Here is a 24,504-nt window from a genome sequence, read left to right as displayed (position 1 = left end):
TCTCACGTGATTACGTGATATCTGTAGTGATTGTTAATTAAATGACGGCCTCAGTGATATAGCGACCTAACACACCGCTTTACTTCCGATGGTCGCGGGATCGATTCCTAATACGGTTGAAACATTTGGATTGATGAATATGATCGTTTGTAACTGTCTTGGTTTTTTCTTGTGTTTAAATTTCAATAAAAAATATAACCTATGTGTTATTCTCATGCATAAGCTATATTACTGTAAAGTTTCATCAAATTCCGTTCAGCAGTTTTTGCGTGAAATAGTAACAAACATCCACACTTACAAACTTTCGCGTTTATAATATTATATTAAGAAGAAAATAAAATATTTAAGTATTTATATAAGTTGTCTGGTACCCATAACACAAGCTCTGCTTATCGTGGGACTAGGTGGCAGTGTGTTAATTGTTCCGTATTGTTTATTTATTTATTTATAGATGACTGTCAACATTGTCCATTAGAGGAGCGGTAATTTGTTTGATATTTTAATTTAATACAAAGGAGTAACATACAGTGAGAACTACACAATTATTTATCGCAGTTTGTGTTGTCCAGTGTCATTAAACAATTTGTTTTGACAGCCTCGGTGGTCTAGCAGTTAGGACACCGCATTCAAAGGAATAAAAATCAAATTCATAAATCCATTATTCATGTAGGGCATTTTAGCCGTTCATGAACTTCAACACTTTGTATTAATATTTTTTCTCTACCGTTCAGTTCAGTTTACGAATTCAATTGAGAAGAACTGTCCAGAACCTTACCTGTTTTTTTTTTATAAACAAGTATATTTACATTACTTCCTATTACCTCGGGTCCGATTCCTCGCACAGTGGAAACATTTATATTCGTAATTTTTGTATTGTTCATGTTGTTCTATTTGTATATGATGTATGAAAATAAAAAAATAAAAATTTATGTATTTGTATCAGTTGTCACATTCTTCCTATGATCCTTCCGTCAATTCTTGCCGAATTCTGAAAAAGGGCGAGCTCAATAAATCAATGTAGGTCGCAGTGCTACAGGTCCAAGCACCTGACAATAGTACAAATCCCCGACAAAAAACAGTTGTCTAGTAACACGAGATTTGCATGGCTTGGAACTAGATGAGACTGTATGTATTGTCTTTAGTTTTTTTTAATAAATTCTTTATACACGCCCGATTCTTATTAAAGTAACTACACTACGTGGGTTTATGATTTAAAGGTAACAGTGCCGAATAATATTTCACCAACGTCCTTGTAGGCTTCAGCTAAAAACAGAACATTATTGCTTTACTACAAGTTAGAATTTATAATGAGCATTTTATTAGCCAATACTTGTTATAAGAGTTTCCCAATTTGTTTGTTACTTACGTCCGCAACATGCCTAGCTATTTCGTTATAGTACTGGGAATGGAGAATGTTAGGCAATTAGTAAATTTTTAGACAGAGTACAATTGTTTTTACATTTTTATTGTTGGAAACACTAGGTAATACAATACAGTATGTCGGGGTCATGAGCGAATGCGAAAATTCTCATGGCCTCAATTAATTGGAGGAGGAATTCTATCATGTTCCTTTGTAAAGACAGTCTCTGAAGTTTTCCAGATATACCTATATAACAAAGTAACGCAATACATGACTCGTTTATTAATCCCGTCTCTTTCCTATGTAACTTCATAGAAATATTTGTGTAAGAACCGCGTCGTTTTCATTTTAATTCTCTAGATTGTTGTGAAAGAAAATCCACAGAGTAGATATCTGGAATCATAGAGTAATTGGGCATTTCTACACTAAGTATCCAATTACTACTTGAGCATCATCGTAGTACCGCGATGTTAATTACTGCTCCTAATAATGTACTGAAAGGTAGCAGGTATATTAAACCCGTTTGAAACCCGCATAAAGAGTCTCTATCTGTTTCTCTACTGTGTTCTATATTGACAATATCTCTGACTACCCCAACTGGTGCAGATTATTCTATTATTGGCTTTATTATGACCATTTCACAGAAGGTCGACTGCATAAAATTTGCTTTTCCAATATTGGTGGTCCCAGTCTCGCCTATTTTATTCCAGGATAAGAGGCGTCATCTTAGTACTCTGTAATGGCAATGCATGGAGTGGTATTGTTGGTGTTATATGATGACGTGATGTCCATAGTGCTGTATATAGGAGATGGTTGTCGCTTATCAACACGCTTCTTTGTCGTTCTAATTACATTAAAGAAATTTTTTTTTTCTACAATATAATTTTTTGACGAACGATCCCTATTTGTGTAGATGCTCGATTAGTGAAATGTCAAATTGGAAATATGGAGAAATGCCTTATTATCGTGCAGCCATGCGCGCGACGCAAACTCCATCGGATTCGATCACTCCAATTAGGTATTAACTTAATTAACGAGTTAAGGGCCCGTCCCTGATCCCCAGGTATTAATATTAGTAATTGCATGTAAGCGGTTTCGTCGGTTAAATGTATGGGGATTTCATTACATCCGTTTTAGAGTTGCTTTTAAGTTGCTCTTTATTGAAATTGAATATTTATGCTTCCGTTTTTCTGTCTAGACATCATGCCTTAATGCGTAAACTTTTTAGACATGAAGTACCTGTCTGATGATTGAGCCAGTACGTCTCTTACTTCTAAAGTCTTGCCTTCATCTCATTATTTGGGGCCACCGCTAAATGTCATTTTCTACTAATCTTTATCTGAGATAATTCTTCTTTTATGCATTATCTTTTCATGCTAGTCTACTTGAATATAGGATCTTTTTTACTATTCTAATGCAGTTAGCCGCAGCTGAAGGATATATGGAGTGGCTGAAGGCCAACTCCTGCCTGACGAGTAGGTACGACTAGTAACACTCAGAAGGGTTTAATGTTGTTATTACCTATTTGTATATAAAATTTCATTGTACTTTGTCCGGTATTTTTAGTGGATTCCTGAACCATACATCAAACATTTTTTCGAAGTATTCTAATACTATTGGCTATTTGAGATTTTTACAGCTTCGCCGGACGAGAATGAGAATGAATACAGTTTATTTACAACCCGCGGAAGGACTTATGGAGTGGCTGAAAGTTAAATCCGACCTGTCAGATATGACTTTAGTTTGAGGGCAATGCTAGAGGTTTGACACTCGGTTCAGGCCATTGTATTTCCGATTCCCGTCGGAATAGAACAGGCGATTGATTAGAGAGGATACATCAGTTTTATCTAACTTTATTTATTTTTTTATTATTATTCCATTTATTTCGGATATTTATCCATCCATATTATATTAGTAAACAACTTATAAACTATGTTAGTAAATTACAATTTTATACATTTAATTCATATATTTATAATATTAGTGGGATAATATTCACACAGCAAGTTTTGTACCGAGTTTTAGCACCCCATTTAACTATGTACGTTCACCGTCTAGTATATTTAGTATGTTTATTTTCTACATATGTAGTATATAATAGTTAACTGAATTTAATGATTATTATCATATCTGAATATTAGTGAATCCAGATTCGGTTGTGTAACAAATAATTAACTTTCTCCATAAAAGAAATAGAGCCAGCCATCACTCAATTGTACTATTGTACTAATCAAGTATTAAGGCATTATTTTCAAATAAGAAATGCGCTTCGCTTCAGTAATTATACGGAGGGAGACGGCCGTGGGGGGTAGTAGGTTGCGAGGTACGGGGTATTGCGAAGTGAAAGCGAAGCAATAGTGGTAGGTGCCGCCCTCAGCGATTTATTGTTTTTAATAATAACGTGAACCCGTCACAAAGAGAACAAAAGTCGGCTGTGGAACGGCGCGCGGGCCCGCCGAGTTATTAAGATGCCCATGAAAGCGCGATGCGGCAGTTTATGGTATGTCTTACCGCACGTATTCGTAATATTTGTAGATCTCAGTTTGTTCCCAACATGAATATAAAGTTAATAGCTACCACCGTTATTAGGCCCCACATTAACAATCCCTTCCATAATAGCATGACTAGCCATATCCTTGTCCAGGTCTTTGATCGTAGAACAAATAAATAAGTAGAAACAGCATTATAAGAAATTGCTATAGACAACTCAATCACGGTAACGTGTACATATCTACCACCTTTTCTCTAGAGACTACAGCATGGGGTTTTTCAAGAAACGCTTCAAGAAATATTCATATTATTATTAAGGGTCGGCAACGCGACCGGTGCGAATGGTGTACCCCCTTGCCTTTGACATCTTTTGTGTTTCAGGCGCCCATGGGCTACAAGGCAAACAAGCACACGACCCATTTGATTTTAAACCCTCTAAAATCAAATGGCTCGTGTGCTTGTTTGTCACTATCGTAGTATAAAACAGTCCTATTGAAGTACGCATGAATATTTTTAGTTTTGTATCTGTTCTAGCCTGTTGAGCAATATAAGAATGCCGCATCCATGTCTGCGCGCTGTATTCTTACTCTGACCACAGTCGAAGTCCCTCTGGTGCGGGCCGTGGTCGCGATATTAACATTCGTACACACAGCGTCCCACAGTACCTTTACGCTTTGAAGTAATATGAATAAAGGTTATATTTGCACAAATCTTTGTCACGGAACTCACGGTGCATTTCAACAAGTTTTTTACCATTATATCCTAACTTTCGAATGTCTGTCCTTTTATTTGCATTATGATATTATTAATAAGTTGTTATTATTTTATGATAGACTAGAGAACAGGTAACAATAGTTATATAGAGAGGGAAACTTTTTGGTTTTTTCTGTGAATAATGAAATCGCTTGGTATTAAAAAATGGTTGAGCGCAGTGATGGCTGGCTTACCCGTTATACTCGTGAATTCGTGCTGCTTGTAGGGACTGGTCTGCTCTGATAACTATGACTGATTTATTATGTTATTCAAGTAACTATTTATGAACGTCACCTTTGCTATTTAGCAGTTCGTGTTAATTCAAAAATATTAGATGTGTAATTCTGAGCATCATTTTATTTAATTTATTTTGCGAACTGCCGAATGCCTTTAGCCGCAGCTACCTCTACAACAACGAACGATAGGGGTAATTGCAGTGGATACTTTAAAAACCCGCGGAAGAAGTTATGGTGTTACGAAGCGGCCAACTCCTGTCTGATGGATACGACTTACTATTCTGAGGGCATCGCTAAAGGCTCGAACCTCGGATAAGGCCGTCGTAATTGCGATCCCCGCTTGAATTGGACGGAGATCTATTGAAGGGGGAGTTATTTAAAAGAGCAACATGCAAGTTTCTCGCTTGTTCTTCTTGTGATGAGTCTGCGGTCCGAATATGTGGTAGAATAAAAAATGAATATTTAAAAGTCCTTAATACCTATAAGTTTTTTTGATTAAAGATTATTTTTCCTTTTCTTGATTATATTTGTAGATTGACTTTGTAGTTCTTTCACTGACTATGCCATGTTATAGATATTAATAATTAAACAATTTGTGTTACTTTATAATATTGTAAGCGGATTGCTTTTGCTATAAATAAGTAAAATAATTTAACAAAATTGGCTTCATCACAAAAATATTTAACAAGAGTGCGCTAAAGAAAAATATAAATAATTCGAAGCAATAACCACTTAACCTATTTAGCAAATGACTCGTCGAAATCTCATTAGGTCTGTTCGTATATTTAGGGGTCCGTGGGCTGCGTTAGTGGGTCTGTTTGTTCTCTGATTGTTGTTTGTGTATATGTGAAGAATAATCTTTGAGTTAAATCAGTTGGTGAATATAATCTATATCGACTTTATCAATATATAATGTAAATAACATATGTCGCGGCCGGGGTGGTCTAGCGGTTTAGTACACCACCTTAATTCCGATAGTCGCAGGTACGATTTCTCGCACGGTACAAATATTTGTATTCATGAGTGTGATCTTTTGTATCGGTCTGGCTGTTTTATATGTATATTATGTATGTATTTACGAAAAATATATATATCTGTGTATTTGTATCAGTTATCTAGTACCCATAACACAAGCTTAACTTGGGACTAGATGGCGCTGAGTGAATTGTCCTGAGATTATTATTAATATTATTACTTAATAATAGAGCAAACTACGTCCCTGCAGATAAACCGACAGGAGTTATGCAGGACAAAGATAGTAAGATATGGGAAAAAGAATTGCAGGGTACAGAGGTTTATCATCGTAAACCTCCGGAATGGTAACTACGGGCATTGAATGATGACGTGATGACCGTAATACTCTTCGTTCGACGTATACCACTTACCACCTGCTTTTCCCATTCCAGTAAAACAAAGCCTAATTAAAATGTATCAGGTACTGAACCCCACTAATCGGTGTCAAACGCTCTCTTGGCATTTCGCATTCCTTTTTCTCGTCTACGGCGACATTGTTCTCTTTAAGTTTGAAGAAACGGATTCGTGGCGTTGCTTTTCTATCCAGTAATTGAATTATATCATCGATTTTCCATTAAAATGTTTTATGGAATGAAATGTTAAAGTCTGGGAGGGGCGACGGCTCCGTTTTCCTTATAACGTAGCCGCATATTGCCACACAATTATTTTATATATTTTTTATAAACGTACATATATAAGAAACATATAGACCAATACAAACAATCATTCTCACGAATACAAATATTTGTGTTGTTCGTTCGAACACGCGATCATTGGAAGGAAGATGGTATGCTGAACCTCTAGACCACCGAGGCTGAGATTTATTGAAGGGATTTACGAGATAAAAATAGAGATAATCTAAAACTCCAATGTCCTTTTACTGCATTATTGTACATTTTCACGTCAAGTTTTATTATGATCTATTCAGCCGTTTAGACATCAAAATGTACTAGACAGACAGGCAGATTATTACATTCATAATATTAGTATGGATAAAGGCTTTGTATTATCTTGCATTAGTGACTAAGGTAAATACTAATACAAGAATGAGTTAATAAAATAAATTAATACCATTTGTTATTAATTGCATAATCAATATTCAGTGTAAGTCGAGCTTTACTTAAAGAAACAGTACATTTATGTTGATTAATTGAACCGACTAGCCTCCAAGTAGCCAATAACTGTACCTACTTGTCATAACATGTTCACTATACAGACTGGTAAGGTATTGTTAAGAATGGGGACGAGTATTTTCATTGCTACCTATGTATCCTGGTCAACCTTCACTCGATCCCTCCTTCTGAATTGGTCGTCTTATTATTTTTTATTAATAATGCATTGCCAATTAATACTGCACAGCTGCATTATTTCCCTAAAGAACAATTCCTTTGATTACAGCAAAATTCCAAACTTAAAAATATCTTTATTCATGTAGGTCTATTACATACTCTTATGAGATTGTGATATGTCAAATCTACCGTCAGTTCGGAGTGACTGAGACTGTCTAACTTTCAATTACGACAACGACGTGAAAAGCTGTTAATTTAAAATAACAAAAGACACTTTAATTTTATTTATCATAATTGTAAGCGACGCACTACTTATATATAATTTATTGTATATTTTTATGTCATGTTCCTCTTAAGATGTTCTTGTTTTGCCCTATTGTTTAGAATTGTATGTATACCTGTATTACGCACCTACGTATGATTTTTATTAAAGGTACAGGTATGTGCAATGACCCGCCGTACTGTCCGTATGCAAGCCTCCCCACCTAATTGCTTAGTAGCTTCCCACCAACCAACGCGAACGCGGCTTGTTGCACGTCCTAGTTTTAAACTACGCAATATTTTTTATTTTCATCCCATATAATAATATTAATGAACATGGAGCCAATACCTCTTTTTACGGAAATTGGGCGGACGAAGGATAATCATCACACACTTATCCTTACTCCTTACTAGTATTATAAAACCGAAACTAACTCTGTCTGTCTGTCTGTCTCGCTTTCACGTCAAAACTCCATGATCGATTTAAATGAAATTTCGTACACAGATGGCGTAGTCTCTGAGAAAGGTCATGTGTTACTTTTAATGCGAAAATAATGTTGTAGAGGTTGAAAGGGAAGATGAAAAGTTTTATCGCCATTTTTAAAGTAAAAAGCTAGAAACTTATTTTTAGGCTGTTGACTAAATTAAATTTATAATGGTCGAATGTCGTCGAATGGGCGACCACTAGTTTGTAGATAAAAAAACGACTCGACTGAATTCAATTAACACTGGTATCAAATAGAAAAATGGTTTTTAAATCGACAGACGATCCTGTCATTCACAACTAAGCTATGACACTACTCTGTCACTGTTTCAATTAACTGCTCGTCACTCGGACAGTTTGCAGAGAAAATTGTTGCCTCTATTATATTGGAACTTGTATCACATCTATAGAATGCTAGCTTTGTCAGCTATTTTTGAGATTATGGTAGTATTGTTTTTATTGAGCGGAGTTGGAAGCGGGGAGCCATCTTAGAGATTAGATTTGCACTCTTTGTAACGATGCTTCTCTGAAACGTCTTGACTGATTGAGACCAAAATTTCGTCAATAGTGAACCATTTACCACTTAAAAAAATTCCGAATGGTCACGTCCTTGAGGAAAGGTCGGCGATAAAGGTTGCTATAGACTTAGCATGGCGGAAAAAAATCACGCGTTACTGAAAGTCATTCAACTCTTGTTTTATTTTTGTAGCGATTCGGCATTCAAAATGCAACTCTAAATTTTCACTCTTCTACCAAAATCCCCTATTTTTAATGACAATATTAATCTATATACCAAACAGCTAGCAGGACAGCTAGTAACGAATAAAACTTGGTGAGAACTTATTCTTTTTGTATGCAATATCTTATAATATTTGACATTTTCCGTATAATAACAACATTTCTAATGAACGAGCCACTCATTTGTATTACAAAATGACTATTAACCGTTACATGACCAATTTGTACGTAATAAGCCACTATCTACATGTGTATCTCTAAATTACTGGGGGACCGCGCTGGCCGATGGCGTGCGACGTGTACAACCGTGTCATATTAAGCGTTTGTATTGTTTGGTCACGATTTGGTTGACGCCACCACGCCTGTTACGATGATAGGGTTGTAAGTGTTCGTGGCGAGTGTTTGTATATTTTTTTCGTGACATCGCTTTGTATACCCGACTTTGGGAAGGTGTTAATTTGCAGGTTTTTTGTGAGTATATTTGATAATTTTTGCGCCGATTTTGGGTATATTTTCTGTAAGAAATTAGTGAAGAATTAAAATACGAGTACAGTTGGTTTTTGAGCATGACAGTCACAGAAGACAGAATGACCATCTCCTAAGATGGTACAAATTATTATAAACGCGAATGGCTGTAAGTATACATGTTATAGAAACTATATATCGCGGTATACAGCGAATAATAACTATAAATATACTGTAAATAGTAAATCAGTATAGTACTTACATCGATACAAATTTAATATATTTTATTCATTTTTTATTATACACGCGATTAAAATAAAGTATATGCGAATGGATTTATAAATATTTGTATTACAATAATTGGGCGTAGATAATGTACAGTCGGCGATGAAAATAACTGAACAAAATTGGATTGTACACGGTTGCAAGAATGCTGGAAATGTTGTCGCTTGTACTGCGTTCAGGGGTCTACACACAGCCCTAAAATTGTAGACGATATTGCAACTGGGTGAATAGTTCGTCTCGTGTGTAGGCAAATAGCAAGCATTATCGATATACTTATATGAAACATAAACTTTAAAACTTATGAAAATATCAAGAGAGAAAGCTAGTATTTTTCTTTATATAATGCAAAAGCAGTAATAATTGATAATTACACAAATATTACACAGTACAAATTGGGTAGAGATGACGTATCGACGAAAAAAATATTGTTTTCTATTAATATATATCTGAGAGCAGTTTTGAATTCCTCGAGAAGTTCATTAAATATTTTATATCCCATATCTGTGTTGGTAAATACAATATTTTTAAAAAGATCGACGTTGCTTTTTATGAATATATATATCTCAATGGACATATAAAATAAAAACCACGCTTATGGAAGAGAATGAAATTTGGCACAATTAAAGTACATATGGTGCAGAAAGATGTATGTATACAAAGCTAATAATTTTTATAATACTGCTTAAAAATTACACTAATATATACTAATAAAAAGTATTACACACATTGCTTTTTACACTCACATTAGTCTTTTATACAATATATACTTTAAATGTGTACACACGACTTTACAATCAGGGGCAATATCGCAGAAATGGAAGTTGGAGTAAAGTCCTCTTGACGGGCAAACTATATTAGATCCGATTTCTCTATACACGAGGAGATCTAGGAAGTGATCTACTACTACAATTGGCTCGGATTTCAGTGTCTTATTATAGATATTAGATTAACACGATATAGCCTCAATTTTAGGGCCGTGTGTAGACGCCTTTGTTTCGCCAACTGACTGTACCTACACAAATGTTTCTCTTTATACTCGTTTCTATTTATTTCCCTAATTTGTGTGGACAAGTTTACATACAACTTTTGACTGTCGGCGTCGTTTGTTTTTCTCGGAAACCTTTGCACTGGAGTAATTAAAACGTTATATACACAAGCCAAATATTAGGCTTTTTTTTTAATACGCTGTGAATAAATTCATGATGTTTTTAATTATCTTAAGTGTGTATGTTTTAGCGGTACAGACACACATACATACATGTATATTTAGTTCCATTTGAACTGTTTTTACTCTACAATAGAGTCATATTAATTAGGTAAAAATAAAATAGTAGTCACTATTGGTTTATTTTTATTTTGTTATATCGTCATAGAGCAAAGACACTCATGAAAGTGAGCCAATCTGGTCGCAGCCTAAAATGCAAAACGCCTCAGGACCTTATCGAATAAATAAAAGTGAAGTAGGATGTGTGTGACATATATCGGGCATGTTATGACGAGTCGACGAGGCGAGACCCAACAAATGTACTATTTTATGTTCAATTGTGATACACAGTAGTATGCCATAAAACAAAAAAAAATTAGTAAGTTGATTCAGTTAACACAGTTATTTTATGCAACTGTTATCTCACTCTATTCTGCCGTTCTGGCAGTTCTGGTATCACGTCAGTCATAGAAGTATTTAGTATAGATAAATATATGTACGTGCGATATATAAAATATACTAGGTTGTTTCTTTAGTTTTGTAGACATATTTATAACCTAGATCTACCTGCGGAAACAATATTAAAGTTACTAGAAATATAAATGCTTTCTCGCTGACAGCAACAAAAGACTATTTATATTTCTAAGGATTTCATGTATTTTATTTAACTTAGCATTTGAGTTTAAACTACTTTACGTTACTTGCCTGCTCCTTTTAAGATGCCAAATGACATTAGGTTGGCTTAAACAATAATTAACCAAATTAATTTTATTATTTCTTCCTAGATTGTTATTTGTCACAAAAGTAAGAGTAATTTTGACTATTGCACAGAAAAATGATTCTTAAGAGGGTCAGGCTTTGCTGTTGTCATTACTAGTAGGTATGAATATCATACCTACATGTTGTATTATTTGAAACTCTGTTTAACTGAAAAAAGCGCGCAATATCTGAGACTCCTAAAAATAATATATCATAATGGTTAATTTTATAGTACCTATATAGTGACCTATGTGAGTATTTGGTCATTTTGCATAAGACAAAATTTTGTACTAAATTCTGGCAATCTTGTAACTATATGGACCCCAACTCTTGCCATCTATCCTAGAAAATATCTACTGAAAGTTATCCGTTTATGTATGACTTCATACTGAATACCATAAGGACGCTCTATTAGTAATTAATAGAAAACTTGTATAGGAAAGAGGGTTGTTAGTAATGTGGATTAATAGCCTCATTGCTAGCAATGTACCACGTCAGGTTGACCTCCACTCGGTTGTCCCTGGAAACCAACGTGACAAATTCATGGAGAACTTACCACGACGGTCTAACTGACCTGATCTTACCAATATCATTTTCCACTAACGCCCCGCCGCCGTACACCGTTAGCACAGACGAGTGCACTATTCAATTTTCTTCCCTTAATAAAAATACTTCTATGTGTATAATGTAATTGTTTGGCTGAATCTAAATTTCCAGGGCCGTAAAAATACTTAATAAAAGAGATATCGAGCAGCGCCATCTACGCGGCAAACTTGCAACTGATGTCCACTTATATTGAGACAGATGTCGCCACCGAGTAAACGCAGGTACAACTTTATTGACGCATAAATATGCTAATTTACCCATGACTTTTTTATAACTTAATTAATAACGCGGCTAGCCGTAGCCACGTCGAAAATATTGCCATATTAGTGGTTTTACCATTAGAATTGGTAAGTTTAACGCTCCTCTTTGCTAGTGGCTATTTTAGTGGGATTTTAAATGGATTTAAAAAATAATTTATTTAATTTAATATCAATTTTATTCTATAAATCGCTAATAATAAGTTTATTGATTTTTTTTAAATATTAATATGTATTGGTGCACCCGCCTGCACTAATTGTATACGCTGGCAGTGCACCAGTGGAGAATAAGATGAAGATGAGTCAGTCAGGCTCATTTTAACCAATTCATCAGGAATGTATGTATAACGATGGTTTCCTGGGGGAAACAGCGTATGAGATAACCTGACATTGTATATTTCCAGCAATAGAGGTTTTTAATGAAGGCTTCCGATTAAATATAGATTTTTTATTTTTGAGTCAATATGGTTTTATGACTCATCATGGAATATGTTACTTTTGTGTTTTTTCTAGAGTTTCGGTTAATACGTAATATTTCTGGCAACACTGCATGTCAAGAAATATGATTTAGACATTTATGTGGTCGGTTTTAATTGATGACGGAGTTTCGGTCGCGTGCCCCGCGCTGTCGTCACATACTTTTACGGGTAATGTAAAATAATGAAAAAATACCGGATAGCTGTTTTATGCGGGGCATTTGATTTAGGGTGGCTCTGTTTTATGATGGTTTGATGTCCACATCGAATATAATCATGTAACTACACGTGTACGTGTTAGTATTACGTGTTTATGGACTTCGCTGATTTGATTAATGCTTAATTAGTCGAAAAGATACCAGGGACTTGATAGTGTTGTTAAGAATTCCTAGTTGACACTGTCCAAAATGTACAATTTTCGATAATAATAATAATATCCCTGAAATCACACAGCGTCATTAAATCTTAAGCTAAATAGAGTTTATGTAATATGTACTTACTAGACTACAGATATAAATACTTAAATACATATTCTTGTAAATTAATTCATAATATACATAGACCGATATAACAAGATATTCAGTAATACAAATGCCTGTATCGTGCTAGGAATTGAATCTGCAACCATCGGAAGTAAATGGTGTGCTAAACCGATAGACCAATGAGGTCAAATTACGGTTTAGAATTATGTACTTAGCTTGTGAGAGTTGCACTTATCACAGAGGAAGGTGGTTTTTAGGAATGGGGAGTAGTAGGCCTATTGCCTGCATATATACCATAACATGATAAGTCGACCATCAAATTTTCTCCCCTGCAAAAATACCTGGTGCATTTGCCACTATGAAATTAGTAAATATACACATAATACTTAATGTTTATACTAATATAAAATCAAAATTAAATGAATCTGTCTTTACTTAATACTATGTGTATATATTAAGCATAATACTCTCTTCAGTACTAATCTGAATAAGAACCTTAGTAATGTTTAAACTTAGAATTTAAATTGAATTTCCGCCACTGTCCTACATTCTTTATTTGCGCAGATAACAAAAGAATAATAAAAATATATTGAAAAGTATATTACAACGGTTGTATCGCTATAAGCAATCTCCTACATACCACCTGGAAAATATAGCCCGCAAAATAATTTAAAATCGTATAAAACGAACTCGCTTCCGCTTTCTATCCGCTTAGATCTGATAGAACGCAACTGATATTAAAGCAGTTTTAGCAATAGATAGAGTGATTCAGAGGAAGGACATATAAAATGTATACCTAATATATGTACATATATATACTCATGCGAATCTGAGGCGGATAGCTAGTTAATAATAAATGCAACTACAATTAAAGTAAATCTACCCTCGTTCCTGGGGATATCCAACTAGATACAGATAAATATGTCTAGCACTGCAAATCCTTTCACGACACCGTTGAGCGGGCTTTACTCTCTCGATGCGCGAGAAATGGATGCTTTGTGCTAAAACCTTGAAAATAATTTTCCACTCTTCATTTATAGAGTATAGACCAGTAATCCAAGTTTATCCACTTTGTTACCTTGTTTGTGTCATTGGAAATTGTTACTTTGAAAACTGAACTAGCTGGATTTAATCTACATTCAATTAAAAATATATATTTTGACGAACGAGTGTAACATAAATCTAATAGTAACATAGTATGTATATTATTCAAAAAATAAGTATGCTTTTATAAAATTTAATGAATTTTTTGAAATACCTAATGTAAAATAGTGCACTGTCAACTAAACTAGATGGTTGAAAATTTCACAAATTTAATATTAACATCTCCTCTGTTTTAAAGTTTTACTTCAGATCATATAGATATTGATATGTGTACGATGATGTAACATATTCTGTGAAATTTTCATCGGAATTCCTTCAAAATATTAAAACACAAACAGATGTACCGATAGTTTTTACCTCGTTACGATATTACGATTATAATATAGGTGTATGTGAAGAAAGTTAAAAATAGAAAAATTGTCTATGAAAGAAAAATAAAGATAACATTGTGTATGTTACGTATGTAGGTATTTCTACAAGTATAAAAAGTTATGCTATTGTTTTGTCCACTGTCCATATCCTAGACTGGTACAATTATTAATTAATAAGAATAAACTCAGAATGCTCTTGTAAATCAGTCTTTTAATGTACCTACTTACTTATTTTTTGATGTTTCAAGTCAAGAGTGAATAGGCACTATTTGAGCTTGCGTGTAATACTTTAGACAACATCATCAGTTAACATCAGGTGAGATTGCGGTCAAACGCGCTCAAATTTTAACATAAAAAAAAGTATAGAAATTGTAGGTAACTATCTAAAATTGTTAACATCGAAAAATCCATTCTAATTCTGAACAACTTACGGCGTAAGTTGTTCAGACGTGGAATTTCCAACCCGGTTGTCTCTCATCTCATCTTTACTTAGTAAAAAACATAGTCGCCGTCGCTGTCTATTCTCTTAGGTATATCTTTTTATTATGCGATGGATTTTAATGCAGTTTTCAGCAATAGGTAGAGTGATTCAAGAGGAAAGTTTATATGTATAACATATGAGTGTATACATATAAACTTTATGTGGTCGCTATTTAACTATAACTTAATGATATTTTATTTTATATTTGTTCTAACTTCTGAAGTATAATAGGTAGGTATAAAGTAAATAACCTGTATTTCAAATCGATATCATATTTTAGAATTTAATGTACTTTCTTATAAAAAGATACCATTAATAGGTAGTATCTATGTCTATCTTGGGACGGATGGCCTATTTATTATTACTATCAGTAATAATAAATAGGCCATCCGTCCCAAGCTAAGCAGAAATTGTGTTATGGGTACTAGACAACAGATATAAATACACGTTTACATAGAAAACACCCAGACCGATACAAACAATCATGCTCATGAATACAAAATTGATATCGTGAGATGAATCGAACCTGCAACCATCGCATATTAGGCGTTGTGCTAAACCGCTAGTCCACAGAGATCGTCTACTTAATCTTTATTTATTGAAACAATTAGTTGCGGTCAATATGTGGATAGTATATTGAATATGTTTAAATCATATTTGAGTTAAAGATCGTCACAACCGTACGAGTCGTACGTGAATGTTAAACCCCCATCCAATTGTATGTTTTATTACGCTCCCGAACAAACAAACAATCACAGCTGTCTTCGAGGAACAACCCTATTATTTCTTTAGCACACTAAAATTAACTAACGCTTATGTCTTCCTTGAAATACTTGTGTTTTACTGTTGTTTTAAACCAACTTATAAAAAGAGAAGGGTTTAGAAATTATTTATACATTATTACAGTTACTTTATTACATATTAGTTTTAATGTAAATTATGAATTGTATTGATAATGTGAATTGTTTATTATTTATTTTAATTAAATTTAATTAATACGCTGGGGGTGGGGTGTCTTAGTAATGGGGACTAATGACCCCATTGCTAGCAATGTACCGCGTTAAAAATTCCTAGTGAATTTGCAGCGATGCTAACTCTAGCCTGACCTTATTGTCCTCTTGTCCTCAACTAGTGCCCCGCCAACGTAAACCGTTAGAGCAGGCAGAAGCCAAATTCTTGTCATCTATTTAAAATATTAAAAAAACATACACACACAGTAGTCCGGTGGTTGACCATTAGATATATTTATATAATGTTAAACCATATCTAACTTTGCATCCCGGTAGTAGGAATTTCTATTTAGAATGGACAATTTCAAATATACATAGATATATATTACCTACAAATTACAGATATATAGGTCATTAATATTATATGTACAATAAATACGTAGGTATAGATTATTAAGTAGATATAGATATATATGATAATAATATCTATTTAATGACGAACACTAGAATACTACTAGTTAAATTAGATAATCATATGGTCACCACTCTGTGTTGGAGGCAGGTATTCCATTAGTGACATAACTCTAACAGTTCATTCTTTTCTTTTATGTATAGGTACATAATAAACATGTAGGTATAAAAAACACACACCTATACCTAGATAAATAGACAATTTACTCCTCGTCACAATTTCTTTGATTATAGAAATAAATTGATTAAATAAACTTAATATAAGCACTTTTGAATAGTTATATATTTTTTATTCTACCACTCATTCGTAACGCAGACTCATCACAAGAAGGAGACCAAGAATCGAGCGTGCTGCTCTTTTATAGAAATGTAGTTTAGAATTACTTTTTTTTAATTCTGTGTGAATAGAAACAACAAAATATTAAAACATGAGTAAATCATTACTTTAGTAACAAAATAAATCGGTTATAGTTATCAGAGCAGACCAGTCCTCTACAAGCAGCACCCGTTCAGGAGTATAACGGGTGAGCCAACCATGCGCTACACTGCGCTAACTGCTCTACCAAAATAATTTTGTATTTGTATAGTAATTGTCTTTTGTTGTACCTGTATTTTTAATTAGCGTTAATTATTGAACTTTTGATATATCTGAACTTAGTGAGCACTGAATCAAGCTACAGCGCAACCCTAGTATAACTACAAATAATATAATATTACAGTATTAGATATGAACCTCAATATACCTATCGATATCCTCCATTTAACAAATTCTTCGTAAAAACCCCTTGAAGTGCTCATAAGAGTCAATGTAAAATATAGGTAGCTACTACTAAAATGATTAGATATTAATTCCATAATTCTAAAATTCAGGTCAACACAGTTTTAAAAAAAGAAAATACAATGATTTAATCATAATGAGTTTTATTTTAGGAGTATTTTTGCTGTAACAAGATACGTAGTTAAAATAATGAGCGGACTAAAGCTGCAATGCAATGTGGATATAACAAATTTTAGATCAACCTAACCTCAATATAATAAACTTCAATTTAACAAATTACTTCATTAGTATAAGAAATATTTGTTCCCTTCTGATTTGTGATATCGAGTTTGTGCTGTATCTATACATTTTTATAGGCAGTATGAAAACCGGTAATATACAAATTATGTCAAAAAATGTACACTAGCTATAGGTCACTCCCCTACTAGTTTTACCTATAATCGTATAGCTATCAAACCAAACTACATATAACCAAACCACCTGATTGTATTATAAATCAAAGAGGTATCTGTATTATGTAGGTAGGTGCCTATAGGAATGCCTATTATTTCTTGATTATTAGATTATAAGTGTTAGTTTGTTTTGAATAATTCTACTGCTGTTTATGATTAATCAAGTATGACTAATTAATTAGTTCAAAGTTTTTTAAAAGTACTTATGTACCTATCAATTGCAATTCTAAAAATAAACTTGTAATGTTAAGGGAGCACTCGCACACACGGTGCAACTGCATGCAATATGTGTTGCACTGCGTGTGCGTTGTAAGGGTTGCAGCGCGCGGCGTGCTCGCGTGTCTGCGTGCCAGCGTGTTCGTGAGCCCGCGTGCCCGCGTGCACGCTGGCGAGCAGGCGACGGCGCGCGCTGCGCGGGCGCTGCTCGTGGCGCGACGATCGATGGGGGCGCGGGGAGAGCTGGGCGCGCGCCGCGGGGGCGGGGCCAGGGGCGGCGCGAGCCATCATTCGCTGACGTCGCGGCGTTGGACCCGCCCCCGCGGCCGCCCCCCCGCGCCGCGCCCCGCCGCTCGCCGCGCCGTCGCTCAGTGACTCGCGAGTCGCCGCACACGTCATACGTGCCGCGTTGCGCTCTCATCACGGACGTGTTACGTTGCAGATGCGAGCCCGCTGTCGCTAGAGCGATGCCGGCCGAGGAAGAACCCGCGGCGATGGAGAGCCGGGACTTGGACGGTTCGCCCCAGCAATTCTGTCTGAGATGGAACAACTATCAGAGCAACCTCGCGAACTGCTTCGACCAGCTGCTGCAGACAGAGTCGTTCGTCGATGTGACCCTCGCGTGCGACGGTCAGAGTCTGAAGGCGCACAAGGTGGTGCTGTCGGCTTGCAGCCCTTACTTCCAATCGCTGTTCATGGACAATCCGTGCCGGCACCCGATCATTATCATGCGGGACATTAAGTACTGCGACCTGAAGGCGGTGGTGGACTTCATGTACCGCGGGGAGATCAACGTGTCGCAAGATCAGATCACGGCGCTGCTGAAAGTGGCCGAAACGCTGAAGATCCGCGGGCTGACGGATGTGAGCGGAGAGCACGCTGTGCTACGGCCTGGAGGTGGCGTGGAGCCCCGGGTGCCCAAGAGGCCCGTTAGCTGTGACACTGATACACCGGCGAAGGCCCGCCGTTGCGCGTCCTCTGAGCACGATCGCAGCCCTCGAGGCTCGCCGGGCACGCCGGCCGCCGGCTCCGACTTACCGCAGGCCGCCGCCGCCCCCGGGGACCCGGCCGCCCATGGTGGACCCTCGCTGGCCGCGCTGCACGCCGAGGACGTCGACATCCGCCCCGGCATCGCCGAGATGATCCGCGAGGAGGAAAGGGTGAGTACAGTTTCTTTTTCGCAACTTTACAGCGTCGCCAAGTCATCGGTCACGCGTGGCGCTCGTAAAAGTTTTCCCGCCGTGGAGCGCCCCCCGCCCCGCCGGCCGCCCCCAGCTAGCGTCTCGGGCTCCCCGCGTGGCCCCCGCACCCTCGTCTCGCAAAACTTTCCATTCCGTATCGCATTACGTAATTAATTTATTTTAGACTCGACTACTTTGTTATTGCTAATGTGAAAGTTATAAGTGTTCGAGGATCGATCGGGGGCTCTTTCCGCCTCATCCATATTCGCGCCCTGTGGCTGCCCCTTGATCCGGGCACATGTTGTGTCGAGCTCGTGTGAGCTCGTGTCGCGGGATGTCGGCACCATTATTTCAGTGTCGCGATTCACACTCACCTATCGTCCGCACGTTTTCAAGTGCAGCGCGAGGCTTGCGAAACGTCTTCCCGCTGTTTACATTGTAAATAACGAGCGTGCGGGCGGTGAGATTAAGCTAGCACTCTTTGTGGTGCCGACAATAAAAGAATCAAAATAAACTCGTACCCATGCTACGGTGACCACGTGTCGCGCACATACAGCACAGTCCCGCGACTTTATACCTTGTCACTTTATTTAATTAATTAAGCAGGTTTATAATTTTGAAATCAACGTTTTTATGAATATAAGTAATCTGTTTAATAAAATTGAGTAACTTCGTTTTATTGTATTACCGCCACCGTATTTGCCAAAACCTATTCTATTATACTAGCTGTGCACGCGATTCCTTTCACTCGCGTGAAATTAGCCTAGGTATGTGTTATGCTGATGTACCTATAACCTATATGACTATAAAGTTTCGTCAAAATTCGTTCAGTAGTTTTTAAAAAGTAACAATCATCCACACTAACACACTTTCACGTTTATAATATTAGTAAGATATTAAATAGGTATCTATTTTAGAAGGACAAAAAACTGCTAGGTATTGGTACAAGGTAGCAAAGATGTTTGTTTCCCAATAAATAAACAATAAATTGAGAATTAGAGATCCTTGTTTGCACCCACACATTCTAATTAATTAGAATATAAGCAGATTATTGTTTTTCCTGGTAAAATTATTTTCAGAATTTAATGCTTACTAATTAGGAAAACATTTCGCCGGTAACTACGCAGACATAACTGTTCCGGTAAACAATTATCTTGTACCTACTTAATTATATAGGTATACTTCAATAATACAAATCGAGAGTAGTTGATGTGTTCTATTTCATGACAGTCAAATATTCTGGATATATAATATTAGGGCAAAAAATAGGTAGAATTCCGTATTAGAAGATAAAATTAGAAAATTTGAATAAAATTATTAAATTAAAATATAACTTTTAAATATAATATAAATATGTATAAGTATATAATTTTTAGATTTACAGCTAAAATTAATTCTTATCTATCTAAGTATATTATTCTATAATAAATGAGATAAGGAAGAAGCACATGATGATGATGATGCTCTCCTATAAAATGCGATAATTCCATATAGTCATTTTAAATTATCAATCCAGGTCATAAACTTTAAAATAAATAAATAAAATAAGTCTACCTGTGTGCAAAGTTTCATTCAAACCCGCCCAGCGGTTGCGTGATTGGTTAACGAGTAGAATTCGCAACTTTGTACTTTTGCGTATCAACTTTTAGTTCACATTTAATATAATAATATCTAATTGGTTGTTACGTTTCGTATTAAATATAAAAGGGCTTATAAATAAAATGAATGCGGAAATAAGTTTAATGCATTGTTTTAATTAGAATCATAATAGTTGTAATAATATATCTTAGGAAAATTCACACAGTGGCGCTGTGTTAATTACCCTATATATTATATAGGATATTTTTAAGTCCTAGTCCAAGCTATACCCAGAGCTTTTTATAGGTACTAGACAACTGATACAAATACATTTTTCAGATTTATTATATTACATACATATTACATTTTTAGATACATTTTTATTCATGAATATAAATTATTGTTCCGTTCGAGTTTTTTGTCACTTATTCGGTTGTAATTGTATTGACTAATTAACTGGAGATTTGAGTTACTGTCTAGTAGTTGTACATAGGTACATCTAGAAGATTCTATAGAAAATGAAGCACTTCGGTCACCTTTATATGAAAAAAAATTGGAAATCGTTTGCTTGGGTACTTCTATGTCAGCTGCCAAGCAGCTTATATAGTAAGATGTAGGTTGGAGGTTGAGGAGATAAGGCAGCTAAATTAGTGGGTACGGAAGCATGACGTCTTAGTTCTTCATCAGTCTCTATCACAACTACTCATATCATAGCAACGCACGAGTGATACCTAACAAAGACATTTCATGATAACGTGATGCATAACATCTTATTAATACGTGAAACAAAAACTTTTGGCCCCTTTTTAAGTGCGCACTGAGGTGTATGAAATTTCGCACACTTATAATTATATAGAGAAAGAGTGCAAATTGCAAATTATTTTTGAAAATTATGCAATATAAATACTTTACACCAGGCATTTGACATAGGTATAGAAGTATAGACTTTGACAATAGAACCTTAATGTTCAAAGGTACAATTTAACCACTAATAATAATAATAGATGGTAATGAAATTATGCATCCGCATGCACTAAGGTGCAATAACGCTATACGCTGGCGGGGCACCAGTGGAGGATGATGAGATGAGTAAATAGCAAATTCACCAGGATTTTAACATAGTCTAGTAACTGAATAGAAGTCAACCTGACATGTTATAGCTCATGTATATACGCGACGGTTACCACTTACCATCCGGCGTGCAGTCTACCTATTCATAACATAAAAAAATAGTTAATAACAGGACTAAGATTAATTATAATAACCAACTACTCATTTAAATGGGGTACGAATGTATCGATCGCGAACATAGCTAGGGGACCGACCGGCCGTGGCAAAACAAACAATTTTTTCGAGGGTGCCAAATGTAAATACGATGGCGGAACGGTACGCGACCAAGTTACTTCTATTTTGTACTGACGCCTGCCGGGTGAGGGGTCGGTACGCGGGGGTGTTAGACTTTATAGTATGCCTCTCGGATTATAACCAATTTAGGATTATACTTATTCTAACTTTACAATTAATTTAAAGCCCTGTGCGGTGATAGTTTTCATAGTTATAAAATTATGTACCCTGACTTTCAATGCACAGTCAAAACTTCCTAAGTCTAGCTTATATTTCTAAAAGGTATATAATAAACTTTATTATATAACTTAAGCTATATAATAAAGTTTATTATGTTAAGAAAGTATTTTAGAAGATTTCTTGTAAATGTAATTTATTATAAATCTAGGTATGATAAGGTAGATTGCGGAATCCATTTCATTACTTAATGAATTTATACTAAGTAGTTTGTTTAATTAAATATAATAATATGAATCTGCTAAGTAGTAAGAATAGTATAATTTTCATTTAATCCTTGCTAATTTTATTAATTATTTAGATACCGACTTCTAAACACGGACGAGGTCCCTAATTTAATATTATAACTAAATAAATTAGGCTTTTTTCTTTGATGAGTATAGTTTTAGATGGAACGCGTTGAAAATTCATTCGGAATTCATATATTAGTTAATTTATTCCGGTAATTTTAGTAAGTAATTGGACATATGATTTTTATAATTGCAACGTCCTTTTGAAAAGTGATAGTTGATATTAGATAATATACTTTATTAATCTCAAGACTCAATCCACAAGCAAACAACAATACTGTAATTTATTTATAATAAATAACAATATCTGTAATTGGGGAAAATCGTGTATCATTGAAAAATGTACCTTATTTCAACGCAATAGGCCACTTTACAATCAACGTCTTACTTATGCGGCTCAAAACACAGTTTTATAGTTATTAGTGTACCCTTATGGTATATTTACATCTATTTCTTTTTTGTTAAGAATAGTTCAATTCGTTTTAAATATAATATTATAAACTCGATATACATATAAATATCCGAACTATTATTATATTAATTATATTTGCCGTTGTCTTAAAAAAAGAAGGATTATTAAGAAATAATAAGTTTTTTATTTAATTACGTGGTGTAGTTAGGTTAATTTTCAATATACTTGAAATAATATATTATTTTAAATGCAATAAATAAAAGATTCAATTTGTAATAGATATAATTATTAATAGAATTTGGTACTAATACTAAATCACGAAGCATTTTCATATATTTGTTCATAATTTTGTAGGAGACTGTCCGATTGTAAACAGGAATTGTGGTTACCTCTAGGGTAAGTGTGAATATTATACGGGCAATGAATGACGTCGCGTTAGATGGAATGGTGAATCTATTGTTACTAAATACTACTTGTAACTAGTACAAAACAAAATGCCTCTGTTCGTCTGTATGTCTCTCCTTTACTTCTAAACAGTGACTGCTATGAGTATTATTACCATTTATTTATTTTTAAAAAATTTAATAGAATAATTGAATTTGCTTGTACCTAAGTACAAGCAATATATTCTATTCTGACACCCCGGTGGTGTAGCAGTTTAGTACACTGCATCATCACTATTCGCGCATTCGTTCCTCACATCTATAGAAATAAATAAAGTTGAAGTGTTTTAATATAAATAATAACAATTCTTACGTTACAAAATTATATATGTACGAATTATGAGTAGTAAAGTTTAGTAGTTGTTTATGTAGATAGACAGACAAACGATTTTATAGTTATAGATATGACATTTGCATTGTGTCCGAGTGAAGTCGGAACTGTTCGCTATTGTACAATAATTTGCTACACTAATAGTGATTACATGGTAGTTGCCGAGTTACCGCAGGTCATTGAACCTTAATTCTACTAGGGCACAGCGTCTTTAAACTTACCAAAAAATAATGTCTTACAATATTCATAGTACTTAATAATAATAATATTTCACGACAATTCACACAGCGCCATCTAGTCCTACGCTAAGGAGACTATTTACTAGAGAACTGATATAGATATATAGAACATTTTGTAAATACATACATATTATACATAGGAAACAACCAGATCGATACACACAATCACACTCGCGAATACAAATGTTTGTACCGTGCGAGGAATCGAACCCGCGACAATCGGATGTAAGGGGGTGTCCTAAACCGCTAGACCACCGAGGCAGTTAATAATATTGTAATTTTAAACATTAGACAAAATGTAGTGATGTATGAGTGGGCGTAGATGGGAGGAGGGGGGGGGGGTCAGAACGGCAGTTCCCCCTCCCATCCTTGAAAAATGTAGGTATATATAATATAAAATGTATACACCTACATATAGTACCTACATGTAACAATATATATATGTATATACTTATATATTTATTATT

At 35.2% G+C, this 24,504-nt stretch overlaps 1 protein-coding gene across 5 annotated transcripts in view; it reads left to right on the top strand.

Moving 5' to 3' along the window:
- Positions 1-24,504, top strand: part of LOC131853127 (protein bric-a-brac 1-like) — a 354,430-nt gene that overhangs the window by 48,647 nt on the left and 281,279 nt on the right. For 3 of the 5 annotated variants that reach the window (XM_059203943.1, XM_059203940.1, XM_059203945.1), the window contains exon 1: positions 18,366-19,142. In XM_059203943.1, coding sequence (XP_059059926.1) covers positions 18,450-19,142 — 693 coding nt within the window. In that variant the 5' untranslated portion in view covers positions 18,366-18,449. Of the gene's footprint in view, positions 1-18,365; positions 19,143-24,504 lie in introns of those variants that run through there. The other 2 variants (XM_059203941.1, XM_059203942.1) reach the window with 1 other exon arrangement.

Source organism: Achroia grisella, unplaced genomic scaffold (genome assembly GCF_030625045.1).
Source record: "Achroia grisella isolate CSIRO2021 unplaced genomic scaffold, CSIRO_AGI_Agris_v1 utg874, whole genome shotgun sequence".
In the NCBI taxonomy this organism is placed as follows: Eukaryota; Metazoa; Arthropoda; class Insecta; order Lepidoptera; family Pyralidae; genus Achroia; species Achroia grisella.
Note: the sequence above shows the minus strand (reverse complement) of the source record. Positions and strands in the feature narration are given on the sequence as shown.